The sequence below is a fragment of the Larus michahellis genome, chromosome 17 (assembly GCF_964199755.1).
Source record: "Larus michahellis chromosome 17, bLarMic1.1, whole genome shotgun sequence".
Taxonomy (NCBI): Eukaryota; Metazoa; Chordata; class Aves; order Charadriiformes; family Laridae; genus Larus; species Larus michahellis.
Window position 1 is genome coordinate 7,318,465 of NC_133912.1, and position 27,951 is coordinate 7,346,415.

The 27,951-nt window shown below is 41.2% G+C and overlaps 1 protein-coding gene across 12 annotated transcripts in view; it reads left to right on the top strand.

Moving 5' to 3' along the window:
* Positions 1-27,951, top strand: part of NCAM1 (neural cell adhesion molecule 1) — a 145,110-nt gene that overhangs the window by 97,211 nt on the left and 19,948 nt on the right. For 4 of the 12 annotated variants that reach the window (XM_074561197.1, XM_074561193.1, XM_074561199.1 and 1 more), the window contains exons 9-14: positions 1,770-1,799; positions 6,241-6,391; positions 7,002-7,186; positions 7,546-7,642; positions 8,418-8,588; positions 9,617-9,748. In XM_074561197.1, the coding sequence (XP_074417298.1) occupies positions 1,770-1,799; positions 6,241-6,391; positions 7,002-7,186; positions 7,546-7,642; positions 8,418-8,588; positions 9,617-9,748 (766 nt within the window). Of the gene's footprint in view, positions 1-1,769; positions 1,800-6,240; positions 6,392-7,001; positions 7,187-7,545; positions 7,643-8,417; positions 8,589-9,616; positions 9,749-11,005; positions 11,021-13,879; positions 13,916-16,211; positions 16,254-21,103; positions 21,107-27,951 lie in introns of all 12 variants that reach the window. The other 8 variants (XM_074561198.1, XM_074561203.1, XM_074561194.1 and 5 more) reach the window with 3 other exon arrangements.

Genomic DNA, 27,951 nt, shown 5'->3' on the forward strand with positions numbered 1-27,951 from the left:
ATTTTCTTACCAGAATGAAGGAATCAAAGAACAGAGGAAGATATCAGCTCTGGTATTCTTCCGCCTTTACCTTAATTGCAGTTTAACCTGTACAGTGTTATCGGCCCTTTACCTTTGGTGCTGAGTAGAGCTTGTGTATCTCTTCGTATTGATGAGGGAGAGTTAGTATGAAACTCTCCAGGATGGAGAATGTGGTTCTGCCTTTTTTCCCCACACCCACAAGTGACATCAGCAAACTTCAGGAGTGTGGGAACAGGCTTTTTTTTCTCCTTAATCTTCCTTTAGGCTGACAGGTACTGAACAGCAACAGATAAAAAGATCTCTCTCTCTCTTTTTTTTTTTTTTTTTTTTTTTTTAAATCCATTTGTGCTGACACCATAGAGACTGAGTGAATAGGATCGGAAGTGAACTTGCATGGGTATAAGCAAGGCAGTTCTGTAGCTAGCCTAGCTTACTCAGGTACAGAGAATGACTTGTACATCAAAAAGGGATTATGCTGAATTAATATGGTTGCCTGTTAAGCTTTCAAGGAACTTGTGCACAACAGGATATATATGTACATAGAAATGAGCAGATGATGGGAGTGTCCTAGCCTGTATAGATGTTGGTGAGCTTCTCTTCAAGTGGCTGCACTTCAGGCCTCTAGTTACAAGTGAATAACTTGCTTTTATCAGATAACGTTCTAAAATGAGGCTGTCTGTACCATATGTTAATACTAAAGTCTCACAATGTTCACTAAAAGCACGGTGAAAACAATACCATGTTTTTAATTCTCATTTCCTAAGCTTTCATCTCCATTTCTGTAATGTCATTCTTGTGTGTGCTGTTATAACCACACGTCAGCAATGCTTGTGCCTCACATTCAATAATGCCATCATGGCTGTGATATTAGCAGGTGATTTTTGACTCCTGAACTAAAATGGATCAACTTGCCACTGAAATAGAGACCAGAAGAAAAATATTTGAAAGATAAATTATAGGGGAAAAACAGAACCCAGCAACTTTGGTCTTTCTGAACCACAGTGAATATGTTTCACGCTGTTGGTGGCTTTCTCTGAATGGGAAATGTATGTTTATTGGTAAGGTTTGTGCATGTTTCACTGATGCCTGTTGCTTGGTTGTCCCAAGCCCAGTAAGGATTGGGTGCACACATCCCTAAGCATAATGAGCTGGACATTATCAACTGGAGGTACAAGGTTCTGCCCTGCTACCTCCTGTCCAGGGGGGTCATGCTGTTTCACTGCTCTGCAGCTCAAGGTCTCCTACTCCTGGCACAGTATGCATGTAAAAATTTGTACAAATGCATGATCACATTAACGATATGAGTGTTAATGTTAATCAGTGTGTGAGGGTGGCTAACAAGCCAGTGTTAGAAAGTAAGTTCCATAACTTTCTTCGAAATTTAGTGACTGAGGTCATCAGAATCACTTCCCCGCCATGCTGGGAACAGGTTTCTAGAAACAGTGAGATGCGCCAAGGGAAATAGCCACTCAATATGTAAAAACAGAAGCAATCTTTAGGTATCAGTAGCCTTTGCTTTATCATTTTAAGGCTGATTCATAGGATATTAAATTTTGAATGCAAATCTAAATTGAGGTTTTGTTGGGAGATGGAAATTGTGATCACCCCACACACATGAGATATACAACTTGGAGCCTGCATGTGCACAGAACACAATGTGGTGCATACACTATGATACCTAAAAGCAACCTTTGATAAACTTTTATTGCTTTTTTTCTGTTGTTGTGTTTTATATCTGTTCTCTCCAGGCTTCGTGGACCCGGCCCGAGAAACAAGAGGTATAAGATTATCAGACCTTTAGCAAACTTCTTAGTTTTTTGGTTTTGGTTGTTTTAAGCATTACAGATTAACAAATCTCTAGTCCAGTAACCACGCCAACTAAACCAGCATTAATAATATGAACAAATTAAATATCAATACATAAAAGAAACAGCTTATAGAGTTAGAAGTTGCTTGGCATATAGTAATGCATTTTTGGATGAGCAAACTAGCTGTGTTGGGGTGAGTAATTCAGGTTGTCACTTTAAAAAAAATAATACAAAAATAAAAGCAAATGTAAAATCTGAAAAACACTGCTTTCGCCATTTTCTTCTATGCTACCGCTGTGCATCATATCTCTCTTCTAGAGTTTAAAGAATTAGCAACAGGATGTATTCTGGGAACATATTTTTTCCCAAAGATAGCCTCTTCTGCTCCAGCCAACTCATCTGTTTGCTCATGGTGCTCCTGAAGTTTGACCTTCTCTTAAAGGACAACTGCATCATGTTCCATTTCAAAATCAATGCAGATAAATCTCTCACAAGTTATATTTCTCCAGAAAATGCTCCAAATTGCTTAATTTTTATTTGTCTTTGATTTGCAAGGGTCATTGAGAGGGTGTAGGATAATGCAGTAATTGTTTGGTGCAAATGTGGTTTGTTGCTGTTTTATTTCACATTCAGTGCTGTATTTTGAAAATAATTATAATAACCTACCTTTACATGCACCTGATTTGTAGCATTCTTGCTTCAAAATCAACCAGAAAGTATGTTTCCAAGCAAATAATAGGGCTTAGGTAGAGAACAAAATTAGCTATTCGAACTGGGTGACTCGTATTTTTAGGATCAACTTTGAGGAGGCTCTGGGTATCCTGAATTCTTTTTTATTTTTAAGCTGTCTTAAACCATGGAGACTGGTGTGGCCTAAACAAAGTGAACATCTAACTTAAGCACCATCCGCCTTTGTTTCGTATGAGACTGAGAAGAAATTGCCCATTTTTACTTCAAAATAATCTGTTGCAATAGTTGAATTGTGGCAAGTGAAGGCATTGGATATTCAGACCAGTTTGCGTTGAAGAATTTGGAATTTGAGTAGTTGCATCTATTCAGGCCTCGTGATAATTTCTATTACAATTGTCTCTGACTCCTTTCTACTCCCCGCAACCCCATCCCCAGTGTTTTCACTGTGCTCTCTGTCTCAAGCTTTTTATTAATATGAGCACTAATACTATTAAGCTTGCTGTCTCTAAATTTCTTATTGTGTCTCTGTCTTAAATCTAAGTGGGGTTCTGTGAGAATGCTGTTGAAGCTTACTGTCACAGCTTGTGTAGACATATTTTTTTAAATAGCTAGCATGGGGTCTTTTAGCAGTGTAGTAGAGTGGCAGGGATTTCAGGTCTTGGGAAGCTGAGTGAATACTTGGCGTTAAGCATTTCACTCTTAGAAATGCATTAGCTAGTTTAAAGTAAGGAAGTCTCTATGACCTTTGGTCATAGCAGCATATATGCTTGTTAAATCTTGCTTTCCTTGCTTTGGAGGCACAATTGCAGTTGGCTGCTTCTTCCTCTGAACGACAGTCAGCTCTACTTACTGTGCACAGCCCATAGTCTCAGTTCACCTTTCTGGTCCTGCATATACTGGAGAATTGTTGAAAGTCATATTAGCAGCATATGCTAACAAAACCCCCTCACATTATCACCAACAGATGCTAAAGAACTGAATTACATGCAAAATCATACCTCGGTTACACCACAAACTGGTGTGATGCCTTTCTGGTAACTGAGAATTAGTGCAACTTTACGACTATTAAGAGCTGCAGATGAGTTCTGGTTAGTGCAGTGCAAGCCCAGAATTAGGAGAGACAACTCATCTTCCTTCAATGGAATTTGTAGCTGTGGTCAGGATTTCCAAGTGCTGTTTTGTAATGATGTCCACCGTGTCAATAGTGGGCGAGGAGAAGACATGGATGTGAAATTAGGTCATGGATACTTGTTCGTGAAAGGACTGAAAAATCCAGAAGGTGGAGAAGGGAGGGGGTAAATGCATTTCCTACTTGTTTCTCCTCTTCCCCTTTGTCACCAAAGTATTGAAATCTAGGCCAGCTTTGTACATAGTGACTATGTGTCATATGGAATTGTCAGAATTTGGAGAAAAACACCTCCATGTATCTCAGGATAAGTTGTAGTAATTGTTGATATAGAGAACCATCATACCCTTTTCTGTAGAGTGGCAGTTGCTATGGCATGAATTATTGCTTCTGTCTGTTAGGATTGTCCCTTCATGACTATGAAGCATTTTGTTATCCAAAATCCTCGAAATCAAAGAGGTTAGGTAAAGGGATTACAAGTGTCTACACCTGTCTCACAAGTTTCTACCTATCCTATGTCTCTAATAGCTGGGAATTGGTAGCATCTGATGCCCTGAAATATGAATAAAGAAAACTAGTAGCATGCTTTCTTGGGTAGACATTTTTCTCTTCTTTGGAGTATTTTTCCCTGGTTTTTCTTTACTTGTGCTTTTTGCACTAAGAAACAGAGCTTCATTTCAGAATCAGTTGCATTACTTGTAAAGTTATAATTCAACCATGACTGCCTATCACTCTTTTGTTTGTATTAGATCTTGACAAAGTGGGGAAAAGGCAGGTTTGCTGTAATGATCATGTGCTGATATTTTGCCATGTTTATACTCTTGCCTGCTGATGAGGTCTCAAAGATGAGTATTTAGAATATTCACTCAACTTGTGGGAGCCTCTGCAAATCTGGAATCTTGATATTTATGGATCCTACTGCAATAGTTTCAGAAGTGAGCTGGATTTTGGAGTCAAATCACAAGTCAGACAAAAGGATAACAATGTAGTCAACCAGTGAAGAAAGATAAAAGCGGAATTTGGTTGTGTAAGATACCACAATGGACTAATGTTGTGTTAAGGGTTCCTTCCCTGGTTCTGGGAAATGAGGCACACAGCACCACATGTACATGAAATATAGAACTGTTCCCAGCAACATAAGGGACCACGCACAGGAGAAGGAGTGGAGCTTGTAGCTCGTGGTGTTGGTTGGGGATTGCAGCAGACCCGCATGCAGTGTAGAAGAGAGAAGAAAAATACATATAATTGGTTTTGTGTCATCAAAGGATATTGGGTTTGTGCATATGAAATTTGACTAGCTCAAATGAAGTACTATTCAGAACTAACAGAGGTAATCACATTTACTTGTAGAAACGTTGTCAGTCTTAGAGATTGAGACCACTAGCTCACAACAGAAAGAGGCTTCTGGCCCAGAGGATCTGACCACTTGAGGTACCAGAGATGTACTTTGTGCTACAGCTCAGTGCATTTGGCTGTTTAATATCCTCAGGGTTTTTACTCATAATCTCAGTACTTGTCCTGTATCTTCCAAGAAAATTAACGTTCTTGAAGCATTAATTGCATTAGGTGTGGCAGGCTGCAGCAGCAGGCACAGATGTGAGGGTGCCTAGTTTGTTCGCTTGTGCCACTTTGGAAACTAGATGAGAGAGTTGGTGCTTTAAAGCTTCCAAGCTGATGCACAAGCACCAGAGTGGAAGGCGGAATCCATGGCTTTGTGCACTTCATGTATTAAGAGAGCGCTAGGGCTTTGGTAACGAATTGGAGAGGGGGGGGGGAAAAAACAAACCAACACAGTGATGTGGAATGGGCTGGGATCACTGGGTGGCCACAATCACTTTGAGCAGATGGTAGTCTGGATTTTACATTCTGTCTCTGTCATTGACATCCCCCCACTTTCTCGTATGTGGGAGCAATTTCTAAACTGGCATATAACCAATGCAGATTGCTCTAGAATTTTCTTGATGCATCACAAGACCTTGAAGCAGACTTGTCTCTAGAAGGGTCACATAGTTTTCATGCCCTGTTCACTGTACCTTGCTCTCTTCAGTGCCACGTTCAGGTGAAAGTTCGGAGCTTTCATTTTGCCTGATACAGCTCTTGAGGGCTGGATCTGTTCTTATTAATGCCATTTCAAAGACATAAAAAATAAAAGGAGTATCAATGAGAGAAGAGGAAGGCCTGAATTCTCTGAGCAGAAACACAGTAGCTGTTGGGGAGGTTTTCTACAAGAGCGTGCTGGCAAAAAATTTTAACCAGAGCTGGATCTCTACAATTTTCTTTCTGGGAAGAAGCTTGACGTTATCTAGCTGTCCTCAGACACACAGTAGCATCTGATACTTTGGTCCTTCGTTTCATTTTTTATTTTTTCCTGAGTGCTTTGAATCACTGCAATTGGTCCCATGCAACAAGGAATCTTCTTGTTGCTTTTGTAAACGCCTCTCTGTGCCCATGATTTCACCTGGCCTCAGGTGATCACTTTTGAAGTACTGAGCACTGAAGCGTGGGTGTGAGGTAGGCTTGCGTTTGTTCTTATCCCTTTAGTCTGCACCACAGGCTCAGAGCTCAGCCTCTAACTCTTTTTTCCTTTCCTGCCAGACCCTGGATGGACGCATCATAGTACGTAGCCATGCCCGGGTGTCGTCCTTGACTCTCAAAGAAATTCAGTACACAGATGCTGGAGAATATGTATGCACAGCCAGCAACACCATCGGGCAGGACTCCCAAGCCATGTACCTTGAAGTGCAGTGTAAGAAGTGGAGGATGGGGTGGGAAGGGTGTTCATGTGTTTAGAGGGCAGACTGTTTTGATTTCCTTTTTCAGTGATGAGACCAAGGCGCTTACAGCTAGGGAAATGTGTGTTGTTTAGGTAGAGGGCATGGGAGGCAATTCGGTCTGAAATAATGCTGTTGGAGGCATGTTGCTGTGTGCATACATGCAAACGTTTGCTCTAGCTGTCTCCAGCTGGGATACTAGTTGCACCTTGGGAAGACTATGGGCCATGAATCTGCCACAGTTCGATTTGTTGGGTGCATCAGAGTTCTTCTGTAGGAGAACTTTCTGGTATGCATTTCCCTAGATGCATAGCATGCTCTCTGCTCCTCCTCCCACATTGTGTTAGGAGCAGCCTTTGGGACTGAGTAGGTTTCGTCCTCATGTCCTTTGTCAAAAGATGCCCTTTATCCCCCCCCAGATGAGAAGACAGTTCCTGTTAGATTATATATATAGATTCCTATATTAGATTCTGTTCCCCACATTAAACTGGACCCCAGCCAAGGGATCCTCAAAGTGATGCTGACTTCGCTACTTTAGGAGATTTTCTGGCTCAAATTGCCTTCACAGATGTGTCTATCTTTCAGATGCCCCCAAGCTTCAGGGCCCTGTGGCTGTCTATACCTGGGAAGGGAATCAAGTGAACATCACCTGTGAGGTATTTGCTTACCCCAGTGCTGTCATATCCTGGTTCCGGGATGGACAGCTGCTTCCCAGCTCAAACTACAGTAATATCAAGATCTACAACACTCCATCAGCAAGCTACCTGGAGGTGAGGAAAAACAAGGAGAAGAGAAGGCATATGCAGCCAGGAAGGCTCGGTGCTATCAAATAATTTATGTTCCTGATGTTGAAGGAGTTAAGTCTTTTGTCAGGGCACCCTGTTGGTAGGCAAGAAGTTGTGTGTTGTTTCTGGCACATAAATGTGAAGAAAATCAGGTAACAGAAGACACCAACCCCTCCTTGCCTTTGACTTTCTTGCCCACTGCAGTTCCCCCCTCTGTGGACAGCCCTTAGAAGATTAGCACATGTACTTTATTGCAGCTTCTCTCCCCATCAAAATGCAGAGTGCATTCAGAGAGTGAAAAGGGTTTTCTGATCCAAGCATGAGTCTTCTCATTCTTTCCACAGGTGACACCGGACTCTGAAAATGACTTTGGGAACTATAACTGCACTGCTGTGAACCGCATTGGCCAAGAGTCCTCAGAGTTCATTCTTGTGCAGGCAGGTGAGCATCCCAGGCAGGGAGATAAGGAAATGCAAACGCAGCCCTTGAGCTGAGGTGTCAGAGTGACCGTTCTTTTCTAGTTTCAGAGAGACTGTTCATAGATTTTTGCGTTGGGATGGGTTGTAAACAAGAAGATCCTCAGTATCTCTGTTTCTTTGTTTCTGAAGGGTCTCATTCTTTTCTGCGCTTCCAGTACTCTTTGACAGAGCTGTGATCTTTGATTTCTGACAGCCATTGCACATGTGCATATGCATGCACGTGTGCTTCTCAAAATCAGCAAAATATTCCTAATAGTACAGGTAGTGCAAGAGAGAAACCTCGGAGTACTGTGTACCAGCCAAAGAGGCCGAGTGTCTGACTGCACGACAGACTGGAAGGGCCTCTGGTGTCCTCTCATGGCTGCTATAGAGGCAGATTTAAGAATGGTCAAGCTATGCATTGGAGTGCCCTATGGAAGAGACTGTGGGGACAGAATAGCATCCAGGATGCTCTTGCTACTCTGCTCTGGTTGTCCCCTTTGAAGAAGGTAGTGCAAGTCTCTAGCCTCTTAGAGGAGAGACAAGATGAAGGTTTCTGCACTAATTAGCGTTCTTAAAAGCACTCTTAACAATCTTCCCCCCCTGAGGGGGGCCTTAGGCCTACCCTTCTCCTTTGTGAAGTCATGACAAGAGTGTGTTTGATATTCCTAGTTTTCTGGTTTTGTTGCCACTGGAACTGGGCATCCTTGTTTCCTGCTGTCTTCTGTATCACTGGTTGTTTTCTCTTCCTCCCTCAGATACTCCATCCTCTCCTTCCATTGACAGAGTGGAGCCCTATTCCAGTACTGCCCAGGTGGAGTTTGATGAGCCTGAAGCTACTGGAGGGGTGCCCATCCTCAAGTACAAAGCAGAGTGGAGAGCACTGGGTGAGGGAGAATGGCATTCGAGGCTGTATGATGCAAAAGAAGGTAGGATGATAAAACAAGATGTTACCTCCCCCACCTGCATCTCAAAAGACTGACTTTCTTTAGGGGAAAGTCAGAGCGGAGCATCAAAAAGAAGGGATTATGCCATGGAGAGATTTAATAAGAAAAAGCAACGAGCTGAGAAGGGCATTGGTCATAGAGAATGTAATGTCATTGTGATGTTGTGTTTGACCACAACCCCCATTGCCCATCCCTCTGTGCCGCTTTGGGGAGGAGGTGGAGAATTTGGGAGTAAAGTTAATCCTGGGAAGAAGGAAGGGGTGGGGGGAAGGTGTTTTTAAGGTTTGGGTTTTATTTCTCATTACCCTACTCTGATTGGATTGGCAATACATTAATTTTCTCCAAGTCGAGTCTGTTGTGTCCATGACTGTAATTGCTGAGTTATCTCCCTGTCCTTATCTCAACCCACAAGCCTTTTGTTCTGTTTTCTCTCCCCTGTCCCGCTGAGGAGGGGGAGTGATAGGATGGCTTTGAGCGCCTTTTGAGTGCAGGAAAAAAAGAGCTTATTTCTTTCTTCATATCACGATGACCCCACAGCAGCTTCTTTCCATCTCTTACATTGCGTCTGACCTCCTTACGGATTGTTAAAGGAGAGAGATGGGTTTCTCTCCTGCTGAAGGCTTTGCTTTCAGTTGGATCGTGCAGCCCAACAGATGAGCAGTTCTAGGTGTTACATCTACTATCCCCACATGACAGTGGTCTTGAAGAGCATTATTCAAGGAGCAACTTGGCACAGGCCAAGGGCTGATGCCCTCTGGTGTCTATCACGAACTCTGCTACATACCCTCTAGAGAGGCTGTGGCAATACACCTCTCTAATCAGCTGGTTGACACAGAGGTGATAGCTCTGACCTTTTCTCTTTGCCTGCACTGTTTATGTGAGGCTGGGCCCAGAAGAGGACTCTGTTATTTGGGGTGAGCGTGGCAAAACTGTATGATAGAAACATAGCATTTATTGTTGAGTTAAAGCCTGAGCCTTTCTTTGCCCTTTCTCCCTTGTTTCTGCAACAGCAAATGTGGAGGGTGTGATCACTATCACTGGCCTGAAACCTGAAACAACCTACTCCGTGAGACTGTCTGCGGTCAATGGCAAGGGTGTGGGTGAGATTAGCCTACCATCTGACTTCAAGACACAACCAGTTCGTAAGTAAAACTGAGACCTCCCTCTGGCTCTCTTTCCTTGCATCTTTCCAGGGAATCTCTGCCATGCATGGATGACACCATCTTCTTTTGCAGACCCTTCTTCTGCACCCTTTGTTTTTGTTGTGCTTTTTGATTGTAGTGAATTTCATTACTAATTAAAAACCTTCTTTGAAGGTAGGAGGTAGAGGAGCTATTTTATTTCTACTAGTTTGTGCCCTGGGTTACTAATATAAACTTCGTATTGTCAAAGAGAGGGACTGTGCCATGGAGAGTTTTAATAAGAAAAAGCAGTGAGTTGAGAAGGGCATTGGTCATAGAGCATGTAATGTCATATCACAAGGCAGGTTTTTTGCAAATTGGAAGTTTAGAGGTTCAGCGTAGGACTGGCCATGAAGTGTGGAAGGAGGGGGAGGGGGGGAGATTTCTCTTTTCTGCATATCACTGCATAAGGTACCCGTGCAGCATGTAAGGCAATTTCCACAACCTCTTTTCTGCTTTAATGGGTAATATTTCACTCCAATGGCAGGATGCTCTGCTGTGGCATAACACTTTCCCTTCTGTTTCAACTAGGAACAAAAGTGACAAGAATCAAAAACCAGAGAGAGTTATTCAAGACAGGAAGGTAGAGAAAGGGGGGAAAAAAAAGTGCAGAGTAGGTAGGGCAGATGTGCCGAAAGCAGGCAGGGGAGGGAGGTGGCCTCTTATCCTTGGTACGCAACCTCATCCAAGTATTAGGATCTGTATTCAACCATCCCCAACCCCTGGGGTTCTTCTTTCCCATTACACTTGCGTTTAGATCTACAGCCTTTTCTTTTTCCCACCATCACAACTGTACTCATGTACCTGTTTCATAGCTCTTCTGAAAGGACTATGCAGGATCTTTTCCTGAATTCAGAGCTAGTCATATTCCTAGCCAATTTACGTGCATGCTTTGAGGCCCTGTGAGCTGTGCATGGTCTTGATTATAGTCTGCCAACTTCTGCCTCACTAGAATTGCCAAGCAGTATGGGACAGTACACATGCCTTGTTGCTTGGAAATCCCAGGCTCTGTGCAGTAAGGTAGCCCTCACAATTGATGTCCCATCTGTTGTGATAACTCCTGTAACCTACCGACTCCCTAGGGTTGGATTTGAGACAGCTGATGGTATTTTGATTTTCCAGCTCCATGTTCTCTATCTCCTCACCTCTTCTACATCTTATTTTTTTTTGTCTATCTGTCTTTTATTTTTATCTGTTCCATCCATGGAAAAACTGCAGGCATCCCTCACTCACGTAAGTGCCTCTCTGCATTTCTTCCACTCTCTTTTTATATTCCTAGAGTGTTCCTCTAACATACATAACATCAGCTTTTAATCTAGTACCTTTTTCCTCTCAGGGTCTTTAGAAATGAAGTAACTGGTACTGTCCATTTCCTAACAAGACTGACACTAGAATAGCCATCCTACTATGGGTAATAGTGCTCTTTTTAGAACAGAATTAGGGGTTAACGTCTTTGTCTTTATTGTAAAGCATGCAATTCAAATATTTAACTTAGTGATTGTCTAATAATAATAGTTAGCTTGTTGATTACAGAGTGGAGTAGTGGAAGGCTTAATGTTTATGAATCGATGAAAAAATTTCAAATTTTAATGAAATGTAGGTAATTCAGAAAAAAAAACCACCAACAACAAACCAGTAGAAAGTTTTAGCTAAATTGCAGATCTGGTTTAGACCAATTAAGAGCTAACCAAAAACTTCAGAATTTTTAGTACCTTTTACTTTCTTTGAAAGTAAAAACTTCAAGAAAAAATTAACATTTTTTGCCTCTTCTCACTAATACTTTGTGGTCTTTGGAAAGTCTTCCAGCACTTGTGTAGATCGTATACTCAAATAAATAAATAAACCTCATACTAAATAAAAAAAAAATGCATGTTTCCCCCTTCCCAGTGCAAAATGAGTTAGAGAGATCTGATGGATAAGTTTAATTGTCAGTTGGGTTCAGTGAAACATTGTATGCTCCATAGCTTTGTGCCTTTCAAATCAGAGTTAAACAATGGCAGCCAAAAGAAACCTCTTTATCTAAGTGAGCATTATTCTGCTTATTAAAGTATATGTCCTTGTGGTGAACTGTTGTTATTCCCAAGATTGCATTGGTAAGCTTTATGAAGCTGCTATCACAATCTTTGAGATTTCTGAAGTTGAAGTAAAAAAGGAAAGAATTTTTTTTTTTTTTAACCCTAATAACAGAGTTTGAATCATGCTTGTGCTATTTTTCCTTAAGGATTGTATTACCCAAAAGCTTGGACTTGGTGAACCACTAACAAGATGGATGGATTGGTAGTCAAGCTAGATGAATGAATGGACAGATGGATAGACAGAATTCCAAATTGCAGTAGTTACAAAGAGTCAAGTGGGAGACATGTTTCCAAGAACTTATGTGCAGCCCGTTGCCTAAAATTGTTTGGAGCTTGTTAATTTCGGTAGAAGTAATATATCCCTTACATGAAGTCAATTGTGGTTAGTATTTTAACTGTCAGGCAAATGATTTGGTAGGCCCTTCTGAATTGGACATAGTCAAGGATACACAAGGGAGATAAGGGCTTAGATATTCAGTCTCTATGCAGATCAGTACCACAGGAAAAGGGAAAAGATCCAATTAAGAAGAGAGGAAAAAGAACATTAAAAGCTTTGTTTCAGCCACATCGACAGATCTGTCTGCTAAGCCTCATGTTCATCACTTGGGGACAGGTACGTGGCTTTGAAGACCATTAAATCACACTTGTAGAGGAATTTTTTCTTTTTTTTTTTTTTTTTTTTAACGTGGCAGTTGGCTATCAATCAGTCTGTAGTCCCTAACTGGTCTCCCTTGTAGGGTAAGTTTGGTTTCTCTTTCTTCTTTGTGAGCTATGATGGTGGGTTTTTTTTCATTTACAAATTAAATTCTGTTAATGCTCTTTCAAGCACATTTATGCCTTGCAGCTGTGATCCTTCTAAGTATTTGGTTCTCTTAATTCTTTTTCTGCTCTCTGGGCTTCTCAAAACCTGTCTCAGATCATGAACTGGTTTGCAGCACTGGTAAAGAAATTGGTGGCACAGCAAAAATGCCTTTTTTTCATCCATGCTGGAATTCCAGTCGCGCAATATTACCTGTTTGTGGGCAAAGTCAAAATCAGGAGGAAGCTGGGTGTCCCCTAGTCTGGTGTGATTTGAAGATCACAGAAATGTTTCACAAATTTTACAGGGAAGAATATAAAAACTGTGTTTTGACGCGAGCCAAGGCTGTATTTTCAGACTAGCCAAAGCAACTAGTTTTCCCTGTGCTATTGTTTAAAGTTTCTACTTCAGTGTAAATACTGACACCATTTTTTAATGCCTGCTGGAATATGTCCATAGTTATTTTGATTTTTTTCATTTTCCTCAATAAGCAAAAAGTACTTTTTTTTCTATCTTACGCACATGAAGGCCCAAGTAGTTAGTGTTAATGATGTACTATACTAGCACAGATGGGAATTGTGGGGCTGGGAGGATATCTGTCTGACTTGACCTGGGTTTGCATTTTCATCCCAACAATTCACTGTTTTTCTGCATTTCCTTTTCCTTATAAATCTGAAGGCAAACAAAGGCTGCACACAGACTTTGTGAACAGTTTCTTTTTGAGCCCCAGCTATTCTAGCTGTTGTGCAAGTGCAACTCAAATATGTATTAAACCATGAGTGTATGTGTATGGTGTGTGGGTTTGATATCAAAATACCTTAATATAATTTAAAAAAAAAATAAAAAAGCTGGCAATAGGATAGTTAGCAATGGCCTTCACCAAAACAGTGGTCATGTAGGCTGTGTTTTGCTGCCATACACACAGCGCTGGCCAGAATCTCTTCTGGCCTTGAACAGCATTGGTTTGAACTCCTGGGAACGCTGCTGAACAGTGGTGTGTGTTTAATGAGCCTGTGTTATGAGAAAGTTGGTTTAAAGCAAGAACTCCCAGGGGATCCAAAATGTAGGTCTGGCAAAGTGCTCTTACTTTGCTTGCGCTCTGTGTCCAGAGAGGCTTGGTCTGACAAAATCTTACCAATTTATTTTTTAATTTTCCATCTCTTGGCAGTATTTAACAGGAATCAACTCCCCTCTTCACCTTCCTTTCTCTTTCTTTAGCAAGTACTGCTGTACCCACCTCCCGTTTAGCAGAGAGTGAGTATGGTAGAAGAGGCTGTTGTCTTTGTTCCACTTTGCTCTGCATGCATCTCCTCACTGAATGCGGTGCAGTCTGCCTAACATCCTTGGGTGTTTTCCTTCTTTTCTGTATATGTATATATGTTTGGGGGGGGTGGTTTCCCCTTAGCGAAAACTGAATCTTCAGGTAGAGGAACTGCAGATAAGCATAAGTTTGATAGTCACAGCCTTCTCCCAGATATGCTGGACTCATGGAAGGAAAGAGATAAAGAGTAGAGTGAAACCCTGCCCATGTCAAAGCTGGTTGTTGTCACTGGCCTTTACCATTAAGATTTCTGATAAATTTGTGTTCCATTCTTGGGGGCATTTTATGAGATATACTCGGCTTTTGTGGTGTGAGGCTAAATTTCCTGAAATCAACTTAGCACAGCAAATAAAGAGTTTAATTTCTCAGCTAAATAGAGTGGAAAATACTCAAGTGATCAGCAGGGAATGGCTTGTGCTTCCCTAAGCTTGTTACTAGGACATCTTTTGGTGCCATGGAAGAAAACTCATTTCTTTATATTCTGCTTCATTGGTTTTTAAAATCTACCTAATCAGATTTAGGCTGCAAACCACACAAGGGTCTATTCTTTTCTCCCCTCACACCAGCAGCACTGATATCACCATGGGACCAAAAGGAATTCTTAGAATCATAGAATTATCTCAGGTTGGAAGGGACCTATAAGGACCATCAAGTCCAACTCCCTGCACCTTGCAGGACTACCTAAGATGAAATCATATGACTAAGAGCATCGCCCAGATACTCCTTGGACTCTGCCAGGCTTGGTGCTGTGACCACTTCCTTGGGGAGCCTGTTCCAGTGACCGACCACCCTCTCCTCTCAGCAAAGAAACCTTTTCCTAATGCCCAATCTGAACTTCACCTGATGCAGCTTCATTCCATTTCCTTGTGTCTTATCGCTGGTCACCAGAGAGAGGAGATCAGCACCTCCCTCTCAATTGCCCCCCTTGAGGAAATTGTAGACTGCAGTAAGGGCACCCCTCAGCTTTCTCTTCTCCAAGCTGAACCAGCCAAGTGACCTCAGCTGCTCCTCGTAAGTCTTGGCCTCGAAACCTTTCACCATCTTGGGTGCCCTCCTCTGGACACTCTCTAATAGTTTGATGTCCTCCTTATATTAACGTGCCCAAAACTGCACACAGTATTCAAGGTGGGGCCGCACCACTGCAGTGCAGAGTGGGACAATCACCCCCCTCAACTGGCTAGCTAACCAGGACATGGTTGGCTGCCAGGGCACACTGTTGACTCATATTCAACTTGCCATCAACCCAAATCCCCAGACCTCTTTCCGCAGGGCTGCTCTCCAGCCTCTTAAGACGCCTCATTTACCCCCCTCTGTAGATGTAGTTCTCTGCCTGGTCATGAAGACAGGACAGTGACAATTCTTTTGGTTTTAAAGATGTTATATTAAAATAGTAGAGAAATCCCTCACAGCTCATGTGTCTCATGCTGCATTCTTCCCATGACTTCAGGAAGTAGAGACTTGCTTCTTTGTCCTGCCCTGGTAATCCTTGTATTTGGCGTTTGTACAGTCTGCCTTTCCTGTAGGGAGTGGAGTGCTTAGCAGCATTCCCAAGGGGCTTTCGGTCTGTCAGCTTCTCTCAAAACTGCCTTATTTCCTTAAGGGTGCTCACACTTTGTTGCACTGTTAGATCTTTTTTCCTCCTCTCTGCCTGTACCCTGGCCCTAGTGCAGGTGAGAAAGAACAATGTATTGGAAGGGTAAGTTCCCATTAGTCCTTGCTCCTTTGTCTTCTATAGTTGGGCAAAAGCTAGCAATGGGGTGCTGCTTTAGAGGGTCTTCCAGAAATTTCAGTACTTAATGGGCTAGCAGGATGTGAACCTAGATTGCTATTTGGATCAAAAGAAGGCAGAAATGCTGAAGCTGTCTCTGAAACTGGATTCAGAGCTTCAAAACTCTTCAGGATGAAAAATCATCAGTGGGGACTCTTGGAGCCCTGGCTTACTGCAGGAGCCAGCCAGTGTAGGCTGGCTTCCCTGTCACCTGGAAGGGCCTGCATCTGGCAGCACAACTCTCCCTGTGGAGAGGGGTTGGAAAACAGCAGTAGCAGAGCACAGTTTTCGCAGCCTCTTCAGGTAATACGCATCTGCCATAAGGATTCAGTATAATTCTCACTCTCTCCTCATTAGACCTCCTCTCTTTCCTTTCTTTCACCCCGTCTCTGCCTCTTATAACTTATTTACATGGTATGCTTCACCTTTACGTGTCCTATCTATCCTTCATGTTTCCATAGCAACTCAGACTCTTGCTGAATCCGAAAGCTCAGAGCCACCAAGTGAGTAGATGGGAACTGCTCCCCTTTGGTCCGGAGTGCTATTTGTTATGCTGTAGCCCTTCTATTGAGGGAATTAAAGCACTATACTGCATTACTTTGATGTCTGTTAACCAACAATCTGGCATTAATGTGTTGTGTGAGCATGTAGTTGTTAAGAACCCAGCATGGTACCACTCTTCCTTCTCTTCCTGTTGTCCTACCAAGCATGCAGTAAAAAATGGAAATACAAGATTTAGAAGAAACATGTAGGGGGAAAAAATGTAAATTATCTTTTACAAAAGGAATGTTTTCCTTTCATGTTTTCCATTAGTGATTTTAGTGTTAAAGCTGCCTTTGCAAAAGGGATGTGGACTAAATAATCTTCTTGCTACCCTGCCTCGGTCTGTTTTCTGTGAATTTAGGGAGATCCAGTTGATATTACAACTATGGATGCTGGATGTTGAAACAAGATGCAAATGAGGATGTAGAATATCTTACAGGAGAGAGGACTGTGGGGAGAGGGAGCATTGCCCCATCTTACCACTGATACCCCACCCGCATTAAAAGAGATCTAAGACTTCAGAAGTCCGTATCTGAAATGGGAATTGGATTCAGATTCCCTCAGGTCTTGCTCAGTACCATTTCTCAGATAGCCGTTTCCAGTGAGACTGGGTCAGGTAAGCAGATGCTTCCACGCTGGATCTGAGCAGTCTAAGGAAAAATAGGTAAAACTTGCATTAGTTGATTTGTACGTAAAAGAACCATTTTGAAATGTCTGTTTTAGACTAGCTGTTAAGAGTTCAGTGACACACCTTCCTGATACTGAGTGGGTGTATCAAGTGTGATTTTAATCTTTACACGTACGAGAAGATTTATAGACAATCACATGCCAATATGAAAGCCAAGCAAGTATTTGCAACATAGTCCTGGAAGACAAATACTTCAGGAAGACATAGGTTTATATGGTGCATATGTGTGTTTTGAGCAACTAAATCGTTTCTACAAAGCCCTATGGTTTTGTGTTGGTTTTCTTTGATTTGCAATAATAAAATGTATGTGTTTCTGTTAATATGGTCTTTAAGATAAATACCTGTGTGTTTACCTGTAGTGGGTTAGAAATGGTTCATCACTTCTAAATGGAAAATACTAAAAGCATGAAGTATGCAAGAATTTGGGGGTTTGGGATGGAGGGAGAGGATAGTACGGCTAGTCTAGAACTGTCAAAGGAATTATAAGAATAAAAATTATGATTGCATTTATGACTGGCACATTCCATGGTCTTACACATCGCATGAAATGTCCTTTTGTCTGCCAGTGACCACAACGAATGCTTTCCTTATTTTTCCTGTATACAATACTCCAAATCGTAATTACTGATGCATCTGAAGTGGTAGTGGTTCTGTATTGCTGGAGAGAACTTTTAATTTGGATCAGAGTTTGGAGGGTGGGGTGGAGAAGGCGAAGGGCAGGGGAAAGGTCGCAACCAGCAGGTCTTCTAATAATCTTTTTTTTTTTTTTTCTTTTTTTCTTAGGAAGCAGAGAATCCATTATGGCTGTTCATATGTGGGGCTAGGAGATAGCTGGACTTATGAGGGAAAATGCTGTGTTAATGTTTTACAGAACATTTTTTGTTCCTTAAAAAGAATGGGCCTTTTTACCCAGAGAAGACACTAAGAGCTAGTTCATGATAAACATTTTCTACACTTTTGTTGGGGGTGTGTGTTGGGTTTTTTAAAGGTAAAAGTTTCCTTTTTCACCTAAGTTGAAGTTCAAGCCTTATACTGAACAGAAGCAGATCTGACCTCTTACTGCCTCATTGTCATTTGTGCACATAGTCAATTTATGCAAATAGTAGACACATCTGTTTTGTATGCTATGTTGTTCTGCGGCATATGAATATGCGATATCAAAAAGTATAAAAGGGCATTGGCACAAAGCAGGTGCTCATATAACTTTGCATCGTTTAATTATTGATGATGATGCTGAATGATCTTGTGTCTTACCCTAACCTAACCTCAGTGGTTAAATGAATGAAATCAAGATCAATTAGAAATTGACAGCTGCTGTGTAGCATCATGAAGTCAGGAAAATAAGCAGTGGAACTAATTGAAATCTAACAAACTTGAAGGAAGTTTCTTAACTGGCTTTAGTGAGGTTTTTGATTTTATGTGATCAGTAACATATGGGAGGTGTCTATAGTCTTGTAAGAGGTTTAGGAACATATATCTCCTTTGACTTAATCCTCTTAGATTGCTTAGATCAATAGTTCTGCATCAGTGGCAGTAATGAATTTTATCTTGTAGCTCTCTCCACTGTGGAATCTGGTTTGCCTACCAATGTTTGAGGTTACTTGAAGAGGTGTTTTGTGGTGTTTTTTTTTTTTTCAGTTGAGGTACTAATTTGGGTCTGTCTTCTACCCAGTCTCCTGGTTTTCCAGAATCTATAGGAACTTTTTTCATATGTACTAGATACTGGCCAACAGATTCAAACAGTTGCAGGATGCGGGAGGTGGAGGACACTGAGCAGGAGACAAGCAGGTGGAAGCCAAGTGTTTCTTTCTGTCTTATCTTGCACAGTGCATGTAGTCAATTCAAAATAGGTTGCAGTCTTGGGAAAAAGGTCACATGGGCATACCAAGGAGCTGGTGATGCTTTTTGCTTAGGAATTTCTTTCCCCATGAAATGGGCCTGGCCACCAAGTATTTGTTAGAAGATAGACATGTGTGTGTGTCGGAAGCCTATTTACATGACATGTGAAAGTTTGATAAAAGCTGTTCATTAATTCATTTGTCTTTCACACTCCTTTTCTTTTTCCTTTCACTCATTCTAGATTTACCAGGAAATAAGTACAGATGTGTGTATTTGCTGCCACTGCCTGGGTCCAACCAGAATCCAAGAGCTGCTATTGCAGTGCCTCAAGGAAAACAATGCTGAGGTCCCTGTCTCCAAAGGAGTTTGATATTAAGAGACAACTCTAAGATCTAGTTAGCTATGGAGTTAGAGAGAAGCATTTTCACAGAACAGACAAAACTGCATCTCTTCTTTTCATCCTTTTTAAAAATATGATCTGCAAGTAAGCTGGTCAATGGTCCGTATCTCTTAACAAACCCTGATATTAATGTTAGCTATAAAAGATGTTTTTATCAGGTTCCTTGGTCGAATAGTCCTGAGAGAGACAGAGCTGACTATGAAAGCCCTTGTGTTCTCAGATTCACCTAAGTACTGCCTGTGAGTAGAAATCTACGTGTACCAGGGCCTCATTCCTCTTGCAAGCTCCAAGACGACAGTGTTTGGACTAGCTGACTTCTACCCATGACAACAGGAGGAATTTCAGGGTTGTAAGATAAAGACAGTATTTCCAAACTTCTTCTGTGTCTTAGAAGCGTCATCCGAGGTAGCTTTTGGTTATATTTATACTACTTATTTTGCCCTTGATCTTTAACTAAAGCTTTCTGTAGGGAGGAAGTGATCTCAAAGGCAACCTCACTTGCCTGTTTTTATATCTCATGTTATGTTAAGCTTACTGGGGATTTGGAAGTATGTTTCCTCATGAGCAGAAGACACTGAGGACTTTTTCAGGTAATCTCACAGTAACTCTTAAACTTTTCTCCTTCATGATATGCTTACCTGGAGTTCCGTGAGTCTATGTTTATAACTAGAGAAAATGGATTGAAAGCTTAGATATCACAAATCGATTTTGCATTTTGTACTATCAGTTCTTTCCCCAGTAATGGTATGCCCTTAATCTTGTCAGATAGAAGCACCCAAAAGATTAGGGGTTTAATTCTCTTTACACCAAATTAACAGGGAAGTACCAGAGCACTGTGAAGTAGCCTCATTAAGATGAGACAAAGGAACGATCATGAAAAATGCAAGTTATAGATAGTAATTTAGGAAGGGAAATGGAGCATGGAGTTAGTGGTGTCCTCCAGCCTGACAACTGATTTACTTTTTTCTTTTCTTTTCATTCCCCTGTCATGCAGTCTGCACTCTTTTTCATCTCTTTCAGCAGTAGCTGTCTTCCTCATGCCATCAATTGTAATTAATTTCCAGTGCAGAGCACTTCATTCCTTTCCTCGTTGACAGAAAAAGCCCTTGCACACATGAAATCATCAGTGTAATTCATTGTACTCGTGCCATTTCTCAAATCTTCAGGCTGAATGAGTTGGACGGAGCTTATGCACTTTGAGTGACAACTGTCAGTTGGACCAAAATCTGGTTGCAGCTCTTTGATCGAAAGCTCTGTCCTTGCAAATGTATACGCGCAGCGGGTTTTTCTCTTTTTCAGTCATTATTGTTGTTGCTATTTAGGAAGATAATTGTTTCTGCAGGGGGTAGAATACATCAATATGAAATGCCAAGGTTTGTCTTCACTGAACTGCGTGGGCTATGATTTTGACCATTTCACCTCTGCTACGTGGGCTGTTTCTGAATAACAATGTATTCCCTTTTTCTTTCCAACAGTCTTGTGGATTCCTTCAGCTGTCCAAGTTCTGGTGCACACTCTACAATAATTTTTGTTTCTTCTTTGACTTGGTATTAATATGCAGCGATGCAGCTGTGCCTAACACTCACAAGGTCATAACTCAGTGCTTTCTATGGTTTAATATTCTTGTATTTCCAGGTGATTTTACTGTCTCCCCAGTGTTTCTGATATATACTGGCTAATTTAATTTTGTTTCTATTTTATTTAGTCTGTAATTCTGTTGTTGATTTTTCCCTTGCCCATTGTTTACATCAGTTTTTTAATTTTTTTATATTTTCCATGTGACCTCCTCCACTTTCCTTTCAACCAATCATGTGCGTGCGTATCATGTGACTTTGTCATGTGGCTTGCATGGTGCTGATGATGTCGTCCACGCTGGTGAACAGAAGGTAAAATACTTTGTTCTGATTGGTTGCCTAGATCTGGGATGAGGATTCCCCTCTGGCCAGTGACCAGGGATCTCCAAATTCCATCACTCCAAAATCCTTCTACAAGCCTTTTGGAGAAGTTGCTCACCACTGTCTGCATGTGAAGAACTCAACTTCAGTCTTCCACACTGAGCTTGAAAAAACCGGGGGCGGGGGAGGACAAGACAAAAAAAAAAAAAAAAACAAAAAACAAAAAAAAAAAAAACAATAAAGACAAAAATCATGTGGCTCAGTCATTTGCTTCTTCCACTATCAGAATCCAACAATCGGCATTCCAGTAAGGTTCTAAAACTCTCTCTGGCATTAACACCAATGGTAAAAATCCTTTTGCTTTTCAGGGTAGCAGTGTGCCAACTACAGACTGCTAGTTGGTGGGAGATTGTGGGTAAGATGCTCAGATAATGTCAACACCGTATCTCCTGTTGCTTTAGCAACATTTTGACCCAATACAGTATATATTTATATTGAGATATATATATACACACACACCCATTCACAGTATACATACTTAGTAGCCTATCAAAAGGATCCGAAATCACCTATCTCTGAAATTTAGTTATTGGTACGCAAGTCACATTATGATTTAAGAAATTTTTCTATCCTGAGTAAAACTTAAACATAGCTAGAGTGGGAACTATGTTTTATACAGTAGTATATGTGGGCACACACAGAGTACACGATGGGAGCTAGACTTCACACAATTTGCATCAGAAGTACTATTGCACCTTTCTTGCCAGAGCACCTCATTCCTCCCACACACTGTCTCAAAGCCTGGCAAGGGATTTAATCTAAACTCATTGACCAGCAACACTTACAGTAGCTGGTGATCTCCATGAAATCAAGAAGCAAATGATTGACCCTTGCAGCTTATGGAGATGAAATGAGTCTCCAAGTGAAGTGTGTGGCAGTGAAAACATTTTCTGCAACGTTTTTTATGTTTTACTGATTTTTACAACTTCACTTAATCCTCTGTGCATAATCTAAAGTTGGGGAGGGAGGGAAACTCCTGCTTTTCTGTTTCCCCAACTAAACAACTAATTTCGAAAACCAGGAATCAATTGGCTTCTTTCAGTCTATGAATTCTGAAATCACCTTATTGTCTTGGACCACCACCAGGAAAGGATTTGGCTGGAGTTTGCCAGGAAAACAAAACTAACACCAGTAACCTTCCCACATGACTGCAAGCATGAAAGCAGCCCCTCTTCCCCTAGTGTCTTCTCGCTCTGGTCAAAAACCAGGAGGATTGAAGACTTGGTTGTCTTGTTTTTGCATGTTCTTCTGGTTTTGTTCCTTATTTTTGATTGTTGCTATTTGCTTCTCTTATGTGCATTCTGAAGACTCCCTACCTATTCTTTCTCACCCCTGTATATTTACCACTCATGGAGACTTTCCATAGGTATGGCTGATGTTTGTTTCAAATCGTGATGCTGTAGATCGCAATCTAGTCCTATTTACATGATGCTCAAAGATTGCAGAAATCAGCTGCTTCCTTGTTCATGTGTTGCATAAATTACCATAGATTGCAGTTGTATTCTCTAAGCACAGCAAGGATGCAGGATCTTTCTTCAGTGCCAGCTGGGCAAGGATTTAAGTTCCTAGTCTAAAGTGCTGCAGTTGTCTAGTAACCAATTTGAGCTGCTTTTCAAAGGTGGTCAGAAGGAACACATTTGATGGGAGTGGAGAAGAGATGTGATAAAAGGTCTCTGTCATTTGCACTGCTATCACTGTACTGCATGTGTTCAGTGTCCTGTGACTAGGGAAAAGTTTGTGCTGCTTTTTCATAGTCTCTTCTCTACCCACCTCAGGTTTTTTCACTACAGCTGCATCCAGTCCTGGTGCTTGTGGTGCTCTCTGAAACCCAGATAATTAAAAACAGTTAGCTTCTGAAATCCAACCACATCAGACTAGCATTAGATCAAGGAAGCACTTTGAATATAAATTAAACAATGGTGGAAAGATACCAGGAAGCATTTAGTGCTTCCCTGCAGCAGGAGATTATTGGTGCTATTGGCTTACAGGAGTGGATAAAAAATAATTTGAAAATGTAACGGCTCAGAGCACTGTCCTCAGCTACCCTCACATCATGTGTAGGAGCTAAGAGGTAGTGAGTGATTCAGGAGCCTGCAGAATGGTTCCTTATTTCAAGTACAATTGGTTATATTCATTATGGGTTACATCTGAAGCTCAAAGAATGGACCTCTGAGTTTAATACTGGATTCCAAATGATGTGCACCCTGACAGGGCAGGGCCATCATAAATCATAATGTACTGTTCTGTATTCTTATGAGAGCAAAGTATTGGCTTCTTCCTTTCTGAAAGTAACAAACTTGGTTGCTGGCAGAGAAGGACCATGCAGTGATACTTAGATGACTCCTGGGACCTGCATCGTAATCCAGTACAGTGCAGCAATTGATTAGCTCTCATAGAAACCAGTAAAATGATTGTGCTGCTTCCTAAGAAGATAGGAGGTGCAAGACTGGAGCCACCTAGTCCCAGTGTCTTGTGTCTCATACTGGCCAGCAAGATGTTTCTGGCCTAAAATCTGATGTTAGGCAAACCAATGCAGCCAGGAGTCTTTCCTGATGTCATTATTGTTTCTTGAGAAGTCAGCCATAAGGAATGGGGGAGGGATCTGGACAGATGAGTGTTGAAGAGCTTGAGTCTGGTTGGTTTTTTTTGTGCAGCTCTTTGTGGTTGTAAAGGTAAAGAAAGAAGAGTTAATGAAAAGCAAAAGGCCCCAGAGCCACAGAAGATGAGAGCAGAAACAGACATAGTTTCCTAAGAGGCACTAATGAAATTGATGGCTGTCTAATTCACACCTCATAATTTCTGGGCAATGGTGCCTTTGGAAGAGCCTTCATAGAGCCGATGAGTTGCCTTTCAAAATACAGGACTTCATGAAGTCTCCTGAATTCAGCTCCAGAGAAGGTTCGCTCAAAAATAGTTTAAACTGCAAGAAGCAGGCAGTGTGCCATGCATGTCTACTGGCTTTTCTCTTAGGTAAAGCACCTATTTGGTTTACTTTTTTTCCTTTGCTGAAGAGTGTCCTATGGGTGAAGCTTAAATCAGTGGAAGTGGTCAAATTCTAACAAAGTATGTAGGGTGGCTGAAACCCATAAACTTTACATCTTTGAACAAATTTCTCCATTTCTCAAGGAGAGTAAAGAATAGGTGTGAAAATTTAAGTTGCTTGTCTGCTGCCCTCCAGGGGCTCCACTTGCATTATTAGATACTTGCTGCTGGGCTGAATAAGGTGCCACCTGGCTCAGACATAATCAGCATTGTCGCACCGTAGAGTGAAAGCATAAGATCCTGCATCCCTCCTTCTGCAGCGAAGTGAATTCTAAGCAGCTAGGTGTTTGTAAAATGATTATACAGAAGAAGTCTGGCATGCTTGGAGCTGTCTACTCTCAATAAGCTAAGCAGCAGCATCACGAGGGGGATTCTTTAAGGATCCCACGTTTTATGGGTGGAATAGGCAGATTTCTGCAATATGTCCAGTCATCTCAGTGTAAATGGGAGATCTCCAGGCATGTAGACACCTTTGTAATGCACTTTTGCTTTTCAGCCCCCATCCCGTAGGGAGGATGCATGTTCTGTGAGCATGACTTTTGACTTTCTTCTCTAACCTTCTGATGACAACCTTTTCTCTTCAGCTACTGACACTTTGACTTACTATAGGGATGGTGATTCTGCTGGACTAAACTTTTCCCACTAAACTTCTTCCTCCTTTGTTTGAAACTACACACTAACCCATTTTTAATTTTACAGCCCTGTATCTGGATTACGTCTGCCTGCTTAAGATAAATTAAATGCCATGTATTCATGGAGAGAAAACTAAAGTATTTTTCACCAGGGCTTGCCCTTTTATACCTGTTGAGTTTCAGCCATTAGGAGTGGTCCGTATTCTCCTATTTGCAGAGAATGTTTCTGAGAGCAGAAGTGCATTTAAACTATTGGGGAAGGAAGGAATCGGGACCTAGAAACACGAAAGTGAAAATTCAAAGTGATGAAAAGTTTCAGCAGAGAGGGTAATTAATCATTGGAATGTCTGTGTAATAAGGTACAGCAGCATCTCTGACATTTTAAGTCTGTCAAGAATGAGCATCTTGCCAAAGGATGTTCTTCACGTTTTAGTCGTGGTACTCAATCATTGGAAAAAATTTCTAGCCTGTGTTAGGTAAGAGGTCAAATTCTGTAAGTACAGTGTTCCCTTATCACTTCAAGATCTCTTTACTTATTACTAATTAGCTCTCTGAGGTGAGAATGGGGAAGAGTACCGAGGAGATGTTGATCTTGTACTACGTAGTTATCAGTGAAGCCATTCATCAAGTCTATCACAAATATGGCAACAGTTAAACATTGTTGCTCGTAAAAGTTTCAGCAGTGTCAAGTATCTCAGTGTGCAGCAAAATAAGTAGCCATGAATGCCTCACCCCCGTTATTACTGGGAGCTAGTTTCTTGTGTGAAAAACTGATAGAACAATTGCTTCTGGTTTCATTTAATTATTGGTTAATAGTAATGACACAATTATTGCGGTAATTTTCAGCATTCATAATTCCAGGAGAAACATGGGCTGGCAAGGGCTTTTTAAATATGCAGCCTCAGTTAGTTGGCAGTAAAGGTAAAAATCCACTCTCTTGTCTATAAGTACATGGCAAATGTGGGTGGTCATCGCTTGAACACGAAATTCTCGCATTCTTTCTTGAGACATGAATGGCCCTATACCGTGTGAACCAGGAGAACTCCAGAGGAGTGCATAGTACCTCTTGCACCATAACCAGGAGGACCTATTCCTGTGCGCCATCTGCTTCAAACTGCATTAGAGGTCCATGCAAGGGCAGCACCACGGTCACCTCGACGGCATTACCTTTGTGTTTTCAATGTACAGTCACTAAGAAACCTGTCACAGGGTGGAATACAGCTCTTGAGTGTCCAACTTGTATCATGGGACTCTTGTAATGGGGATATAGGCAGAGGCAAGGATTTGGAAAAGGAAAATGTAACATGGAAAAAAGGAGTATTCCCTCTTTACATCTTCAAGAGGAGTTACTGTGTTGTGAAACAGGAATGTATGTATCTCACATCAAAGAGCTCTGTATATCCATGGATCGTAATTCCTTCTTGGAACAGTTAGTATGTTAGAGCATGCGTTAGCCTGCAAGAAAATCAAATTAATCTTAAATTACTGTTTCAGTCTAGGTCTTGCAGTTTTCTCATTGATGTTTCACAAAAAACCAAAAACCGTGCTTGAATTCTTTCTTTGGAGGGGAAGGGGGCGGAGGAGGGGCTTCAAATTACTTCTGAAGATCAACTTTTAAAGATATTGAAAGATTAACCTTTCTCTGTCTAGTCAGAAATGTATGTGCTCTCCATTAGTAACTGAATACAAATCCAGACAGAATAGATATAGAATTGAGAATGTTTTTTGGGTTGAAAGAAGATCCTCTAAATTCCCATGACCGATGTTATCTTTCAAAGTTGATCTTAATACAACTACAGGCTTATTATTTCCTTTCATTTTTAGTATAACGCAACATAACTAAATCTTTTTAAAAGTTTTACTCTAGGCAACAGGCTGAGCTTCTAAAAAGTCACAAATGTTCCTTCAGTGTCCTGGTTCTGTTCACATTTGGTAACATTCAGGCTCTTAAGTTGCAAATATCACGTTTCAGAGTTTTGGAATTGTTCTCTTTGGGATACATTCAGAATTGGATCATCTTTTAACTGTATTTCACCACACTTCGGTGTATCCGTGAACACGTGTTCAAGAAAGCCTATTGTCCAAATCACAAGCGGCGCTGCAAGTGAAGACAGAGGTGCTTTAGCAGAACTGTAGGTCACTTTGAGCTAGAACAGTAAAGTATGTGTTCAGCGTTAGCAGACCTGTGCAAACATTTGGGGCTGTAAACATTTGTCAAGGTGCACAGCAAAACACAGGATGTGCATTGTCTGTTGTATTCTTGGTATATAAATTTCCTGTAGTCAGCTCCAAATGAGCTGTTTACCACTCAGATGAATAAATAGAAATGCTTCCAAAATGCATAAAATATGCGTAACTGTGGTTAAACAGAGGTGTAGGAATTTTTTGCTTTTTAACATTCAACCACTATAATTATTATATAAAATATCTTTAACAATTAGGACCTTGTAATGAGACCAACCAACAGAGTGTAGTTAATCTCAGGAGTTTGCTAGAATTGCCAACTGCAGCTGATTTGTAAGTTTTAACTTACAAATAATTGCAGTGTTGGTTTTGCTCAAATTATGCATAAAGAAATTGGGCAGAATGGCTTCCAGAGAATAGCAGCTAACACAGTCAAAAGTTCTTAAGAAGCTTTTAAGCCCAGAATTCATGGCTTAAGCACTTAGACTACATCACAGAGATGATACTACAGAATTAAGTGCTGTAAAATGATGTAGTAAGCTTCAGCGAGATTTATGATTTTGTCAACTAGCATTTAAACTCTTGGGACATTTCAGGGCTGTAGAAACAATAGCTCCAACTCCAGTCTCACATGAGCATTGGCATTAGAGGAACCTGAGCCATTCTTGCCTTTACACGAAATGGAGCAAAGCAAGCACACAGGCATTGACAGAAAATCAGCAGGATCTGAGCTCTCTTGTGGTCTATGTCACTTTTCAAAAGAGAGACCAGTACTCTTTTTATCATTTAAATTCTTTTGCTAATTTGATGCTTATGTTGTTGGGGACAGGGGGCTGTTCAGTTATGTGTTTCTTTTTCCACAAAAACAAATAAATAGGTCATAATTTCTCTTGCATAGTAAATTCACAGGCTGTCAGA